Below are 7,263 nucleotides of genomic sequence, written 5' to 3'. Positions count from 1 at the left end.
ATGGTTCCCTGAAACAAAGAAACATGTTACCAGGACAGCCAGGGCTACACAGAGAAACCCTGTCTCGAAAAACCAAAAAAAAAAAAAAAAAAAAACAAAGAAACATGTTACATAGAAACACTCTCACCACAAGGGAAATATAATTGACATATTCCCTTATTTTATTTAATTTTTGTTTATTTATTTTGCCCTTTTGAGACTGGGCCTTGCTGTGTAGCCCAAGATGACCTCATACTTAACTACAGTCCTTCCAACCTCCTAAGTACTGCAATTAGAAGACCTAAGTCCACCATCCCCCATTCGTCCCCCAGTGCTAGGGATAAAGCCCAAGGCTCAGAAAGCACTGTACCTCTGAGTTACATCTCCAGACCAGATATGGTCCATGAGCCCTTCTATGTGCTGCAAGGCACATACAACCATCTGACACAGTCCCTGGAACCACAAGGCCTTCTGCAAAGCTGAATTCTATACTTTATTCAAAGTGCTTGAAACATCCATTTCTCCCTAATAATGGTGGGAGGGATAAGGCAGAGTACAGGATTTCATGTAGTCCAGGCCGGCCTCAAACTTGCTATGCAGCCATATGTAACCCTGAATTTCTTATCTACTTACCTCAGGCTCCCTGAGATAACTGTGTGACCCATAACATCTCTGGTTATGTTAATGAAATTTTGACCCATGTTTTTAAAACTAGCAGTTTATAAAATAGCATGTTTGCCCTGCCTGTGGACTAAAAACCAGTGATACCTCAGCTGAATCAACAGAATCTTTCTTTCTCATGGAAATAATCTATAAAGTCTATGTTTCAGAGACAGGAAACTAAATACAGGGAGAAATATCCTTCCCTATTCTCTTTTTCCAGAATTCAAAGTTCAAAACCCTGAGGCATTTCAGGTCAGGGTCAGGCTTGGCAGGGCAGGAGTTAAGAGGAAGGTAAGGATAACACTGCTACAAAGTAATTAGAACTAGCAAGGTCTTAAACTTGCCACCAGCGCCTGCTGGGCAAAGTACCGATTGCTACAAAGTAACTAGGATCAAAGGAGGCTCTCTTAAACTTGCTGCTAGTGCCTCCTTTTTCCAGTTGTCCACACCTGGTTCACCCAGACTCGGTGATCTAAACTAAGACTTACATTTACCTGTGTCTTTCGATTTAAGTGACATAAAATTCCAGTTTCTCTGGGCTAGCAAGATGGCGCAGCAGGTAAAGATGCTAGCTATATAAGCCTGCTGGCCTGGTTGTGAATCCCCATAGCCATATATAAAGGGAAAACAAAGGAATAATTTATCCAATGTTTCTTTTCTTTAGTTCCTTTTTCTTTCTTCCCCTTGTTTTGGTTTTGTTTTTTGTTGGTTTTTTCTTTCTTTCTTTCTTTCTTTCTTTCTTTCTTTCTTTCTTTCTTTCTTTTTTTTTTTTTTTTTTTTTTTTTTTTTTTGCTTTTTCCAGACAGGGTTCCTCTGTATAGCTGTGGCTGCCCTGCAACTCACTCTGTAGACCAGNAAAAAAAAAAAAGAGCATCTGTTGCTCTTGTATAGCACCTGGGTTAGGTTCACAACACCCACATGGTGGTTCACAGCCATCCATAACTCCACTTCCAGGCGATCCAATGTCGTCTTCTGACCCCCTGAGCACATATATGTGCAGGCAACATCCCCTCATACATATAAAATGGGATCAAAAAAAAATAAAAAAAAGACTTTTTGAGTCAAGTCACAGAAGACCCAAAAAGGATTTTAACAGATTTTCTTTCAGGACAGGAGTGAGCATTATTTTTTTTTAATAGACAAGGTCTCAGATAGTCCAGGCTGACTTCAAACTTGGTTTGCAACCAAATCTAACCCTGAACTGCTGACCTTCTTGTCTTCCTGTGCTTAAAAACTGGAATTACAGGTATCTACAACCAAGCCTGATGTGTGTGTGTGTGTGTGTGTGTGTGTGTGTGTGTGTGTGTGTGTATCAGACTAAAATGCCAGAGTGTCATTTGCAGCTATAGGACTATTAGTGACCAAAGTGTTAAGAAGAGGCAGGAGAAATAAGATAAACTCTCTCTCTCTCTCTCTCTCTCTCTCTGTCTCTCTCTCTCTGTATCTCTCTCTCTGTCTCTGTCTCTCTCTCTCTCTTTCTCTCTCTTGATTTTTTGAGACAGGGTTTCTCTGTATAGCCCTGACTGTCATGTTTGTAGACCAGGCTGCAGACTGGTCTGGAACTCAGAAATCCACCTGCCTCTGTCTCCAGAGTGGTGGGATTAAAGGCGTGTGCCACCGCCCAGCCCTAGATAAACTCTCAATGCCCTTTCAAGGATATGAGCTTTGAGCAAATTAAAATATAAACAAACAAGAACAACAACAAAAAACCAGTTTGCTATAGGGGTAATAAAAAAGGCAAATCCAGCTTGTCAAAAAAGGCACTAAACGTCCCAGGTGTCCCACGGCGAGGGCGGGGCGGCGCTTATAACTGCTGTGACTCAGTGAGCCGGGCTTGACCATCCTTTCAGTCCTTAAACTCTGGCCACCCGCCTTTCTGTCCCCTGCTGCTGCTGGCTGCTGTGCCCGGTGAGTACCTTAAGGGGTGCAATTGAGCCCTTGGATCCCGAAATTCAGACCTTGAGACAGGGTCTACAGGCAGGGCAGGGTGTGGGGGCTTCAGCGTCACCCTAGGCCTTCTTGGAGTGCTCCGGTTACCCACAGTGGGTTTGGGAGGGCGTCGGACCCCTTTCGAGTCCTGAGAAGCCCTGGTTGGTTTTTCCAGAGACCAGACCTGCGAGGTTCGTCTCTGACAGGAGTCAGGGTCCTGGAGCAGTGGCCCTATGTATGGGTTCGCTGTGGTACCCAGACCTGTCACCCCAGTGTGCTGAGGTTCCAAACCTAGCCTTTCTGTGTCACCCACCATGGCCTTCCAGGGCTCTGGCCACTTGTGTCCTGTAACTGTAGGTTGCTCTAGGCAGCCCAAATGGAAAAGTTGTCAGTGCCTCAGGTGGCCATGGATGGAGCTTAGAAGAATAATTTTGAGATGTTATATTATAACTTAACAGACTTTTTTTTTTTTTTTTTTTTTTTTTTGTTTTTTCGAAACAGGGTTTCTCTGTATAGCCCTGGCTGTCCTGGAGCTCATTCTGTAGACCAGGCTGGCCTCGAACTCAGAAATCTGCCTGCGTCTGCCTCCCAAGTGCTGGGATTAAAGGCGTGTGCCACCAGGGTGGCTATCATTCTGAGGTTCTGGGGTGGTGGTGGGGTGCTCCATCAGAGTTCACACAGCCCACCTGACCGCAGCTTCTCTAGGCATGGTCTGGACTTCTGTCCACTCTCATTTTCTCACTGCCTCCAGTCAGGGTTCCAAGACCAAGTCACATGGGGTATGGCAAAAAAGGGAAAGAACATTAATTAAACCTATTATTTCATTATTGTGAGTGTATTGCCTCTCTTTATTGTCTAGACACCATTTGCAAGCCTGGTTCCCAAGACAGTCAAAAGAGGATGTCAAGGAAGTAAGAAGTAGGCACCCATTAGAACTGCAGTTACAGATAGCTCGGGACCTACCATGCAGGTGACCTACCTCATGCATGCTGAGAATCAGACCCAGAGTCTCTACAAGAGCAAATATGCTAAACCACTGAGCCAGGTCTCCAGCCTCCTGTTTTGTTTTGGTTTTGAGGCAAGGACCCCTTTGTAACTCTGGTTGGCCCAGAACTGATTATACAGAGAGTTATTCTGGGTTACTCCAGACAAGCAGAAGGAGGACATTTTCCGCAGAGGGCAGATTTTTGATTGTTAAAAGGTCTTTTAGCAAGTCAATTCTGCAATGCTAAAATATCTTATCTGATCTAGGCAGTTTCTAAAGGAACCATTATCTAAACAAACCCAGTCATTATTCGGCTTCTAGGTATTGGAAGACTGTCCAGTGACTGTGATTATATGCTAAGAGACTGAAAATTCCTAAGCAAAGCAACCCCTAGAATCTCAGATCACAATCACTGATCATTTGCAAGCCGATTACCTCAAGGTTATGTGACCTTCAAGCAGGAGTAAAAGCCAGGTGCAATGGCTCTTCTAAAATTCTACTACAGTATAGACCAGGCTACCTCAAACTTTCAAAGATCCTTCTGCCTCTGCCTCCCTAGTGCCAAAATTATAGGCATGTATGATCCTGATTGGCAAGTCTTCCTTGCCTTTTTTGGGGGGACGGGGGGGGGTAGCTAGGCGGGGGTGGGGGGTGAGACAGGTTTCCTGACTGTCCTGGAATTCACTCTGTAGACCAGCCTGGCCTCAAACTCACAGAGATCCATCTGCCTCTGCCTCCTGAGTGCTGGGATCAAAGGCGTGTGCCACCACTGCCACTACCACCAGGCTCAGCTATTTTCTCAATCTTAATAGATTTGACATCCTTTTGCCTAGGTGTGTACAGAAAGACCTTGATTTTCTCAAATCTTATTTTCAAAAATTAAAATCTGTTTATTGTTAATAGAGTGCGTGCCTGTGAGTTCATGATAATAGGTGAAGGGCATTGGTAGCAGCGCTGTGCCCATGTAGATCAGCAGGCTGCTTTGCCCTGCTGGTTTTCTTTCTCTGCCTTTCCTTGGACTTTGGGATAGAATTTGGGTCCCTGGGATTGTGCAACAAGTGACTCTCTGATGGAACCATTTTACCAATCTGATATCCTCAGACATGAGGAGAGGCACTCAGAGAGCCTGCTGGAGGGTACCCAAGATGTTCCTAGAAGGCAGAATTAGAATGTTTCTCTCCCTGTCTGAAATCTAAAAGTACTTCAGAAGCATAAATGCTCTGGTTAAGTGACACAGGCATTTTCTTCCAGATTCAAACGGTCAGAAGGCCTCTGAGAAAGGAAGGGACTTTTCAGAACTTAATCTTCCATAGGCAACATGCATTTGGTATCCTCTGGGTAAGTTTTGTTTTGTATTGTTTTGTTTTGTTTTGTTTTGTTTTGTTTTGAGACAGGGTTTCTCTCTACATGGCGTGCGCCACCATTGCCTGGCTCCTATGGGTAATTACAAAAAAAAAAAAAAAGGTAGCAGCCATGGTGGTGTTGTTTCACATCTGTAATCCTTGCACCTGAAAGCCTGAGGCAGGAGGACTGCCTTGAGTTCAAAGTCATGCTTGTGATAAGAATCACACAATTCAGGCAGTGGTGACACATGCCTTTAATCCCAGCACTTGGGAGGCAGAGGCAGGTGGATTTCTGAGTTCGAGGCCAGCTTGGTCTACAGAGTGAGTTCCAGGACAGCCAGGGCTACACAGAGAAACCCTGTCTTAAAACAAAACAAAAACATGGAAAGAAAATGAAAGATTGAAGGGGAGAGAGAGTCTGCCCCTTCTGTGTCTACAGTAGAGAGAAGTTTAATGAGGAAGTCACGTGCCTTTCCCTTCAGGACCTGAGGATACCAGAAAGCTCTAGAGCACAAGGGCAACTTTCTCTCCATAAGTTCAAAGCTGGCCCAAAACAGGTCCTCTCTCAAACACATAACCACGTGGTTAATGAGATGGTTCAGTGATTAACCATCAGTTGCGGGCTGGAGAGATGGCTCAAGCGGTTAAGAGCACTGAATGCTCTTCTGAAGGTCGTGAGTTCAAATCCCAGCAACCACATGGTGGCTCACAACCATCCGTAATGAGATCTGACACCCTCTTCTGGTGTGTCTGAGGACAGCTACAGTGTACTTACATAATAATAAATCTTTAAAAAAAAAAAAGAGCATCTGTTGCTCTTGTATAGCACCTGGGTTAGGTTCACAACACCCACATGGTGGTTCACAGCCATCCATAACTCCACTTCCAGGCGATCCAATGTCGTCTTCTGACCCCCTGAGCACATATATGTGCAGGCAACATCCCCTCATACATATAAAATGGGATCAAAAAAAAATAAAAAAAAGACTTTTTGAGTCAAGTCACAGAAGACCCAAAAAGGATTTTAACAGATTTTCTTTCAGGACAGGAGTGAGCATTATTTTTTTTTAATAGACAAGGTCTCAGATAGTCCAGGCTGACTTCAAACTTGGTTTGCAACCAAATCTAACCCTGAACTGCTGACCTTCTTGTCTTCCTGTGCTTAAAAACTGGAATTACAGGTATCTACAACCAAGCCTGATGTGTGTGTGTGTGTGTGTGTGTGTGTGTGTGTGTGTGTGTGTGTATCAGACTAAAATGCCAGAGTGTCATTTGCAGCTATAGGACTATTAGTGACCAAAGTGTTAAGAAGAGGCAGGAGAAATAAGATAAACTCTCTCTCTCTCTCTCTCTCTCTCTCTGTCTCTCTCTCTCTGTCTCTCTCTCTCTGTATCTCTCTCTCTGTCTCTGTCTCTCTCTCTCTCTTTCTCTCTCTTGATTTTTTGAGACAGGGTTTCTCTGTATAGCCCTGACTGTCATGTTTGTAGACCAGGCTGCAGACTGGTCTGGAACTCAGAAATCCACCTGCCTCTGTCTCCAGAGTGGTGGGATTAAAGGCGTGTGCCACCGCCCAGCCCTAGATAAACTCTCAATGCCCTTTCAAGGATATGAGCTTTGAGCAAATTAAAATATAAACAAACAAGAACAACAACAAAAAACCAGTTTGCTATAGGGGTAATAAAAAAGGCAAATCCAGCTTGTCAAAAAAGGCACTAAACGTCCCAGGTGTCCCACGGCGAGGGCGGGGCGGCGCTTATAACTGCTGTGACTCAGTGAGCCGGGCTTGACCATCCTTTCAGTCCTTAAACTCTGGCCACCCGCCTTTCTGTCCCCTGCTGCTGCTGGCTGCTGTGCCCGGTGAGTACCTTAAGGGGTGCAATTGAGCCCTTGGATCCCGAAATTCAGACCTTGAGACAGGGTCTACAGGCAGGGCAGGGTGTGGGGGCTTCAGCGTCACCCTAGGCCTTCTTGGAGTGCTCCGGTTACCCACAGTGGGTTTGGGAGGGCGTCGGACCCCTTTCGAGTCCTGAGAAGCCCTGGTTGGTTTTTCCAGAGACCAGACCTGCGAGGTTCGTCTCTGACAGGAGTCAGGGTCCTGGAGCAGTGGCCCTATGTATGGGTTCGCTGTGGTACCCAGACCTGTCACCCCAGTGTGCTGAGGTTCCAAACCTAGCCTTTCTGTGTCACCCACCATGGCCTTCCAGGGCTCTGGCCACTTGTGTCCTGTAACTGTAGGTTGCTCTAGGCAGCCCAAATGGAAAAGTTGTCAGTGCCTCAGGTGGCCATGGATGGAGCTTAGAAGAATAATTTTGAGATGTTATATTATAACTTAACAGACTTTTTTTTTTTTTTTTTTTTTTTTTT

At 45.1% G+C, this 7,263-nt stretch overlaps 1 protein-coding gene across 1 annotated transcript in view; it reads left to right on the top strand.

The window, feature by feature from the left end:
* The first annotated feature begins 1,189 nt into the window (after positions 1-1,189).
* Positions 1,190-7,263, top strand: part of Calcoco2 (calcium binding and coiled-coil domain 2) — a 26,483-nt gene continuing 20,409 nt past the window's right edge. The window contains exon 1 of the mRNA XM_021175952.1: positions 1,190-1,201. Within this exon, the coding sequence (XP_021031611.1) occupies positions 1,190-1,201 (12 nt within the window). The remainder of the gene's footprint in view (positions 1,202-7,263) is intronic.

This window comes from Mus caroli, chromosome 11 (genome assembly GCF_900094665.2).
Source record: "Mus caroli chromosome 11, CAROLI_EIJ_v1.1, whole genome shotgun sequence".
Taxonomy (NCBI): Eukaryota; Metazoa; Chordata; class Mammalia; order Rodentia; family Muridae; genus Mus; species Mus caroli.
Note: the sequence above shows the minus strand (reverse complement) of the source record. Positions and strands in the feature narration are given on the sequence as shown.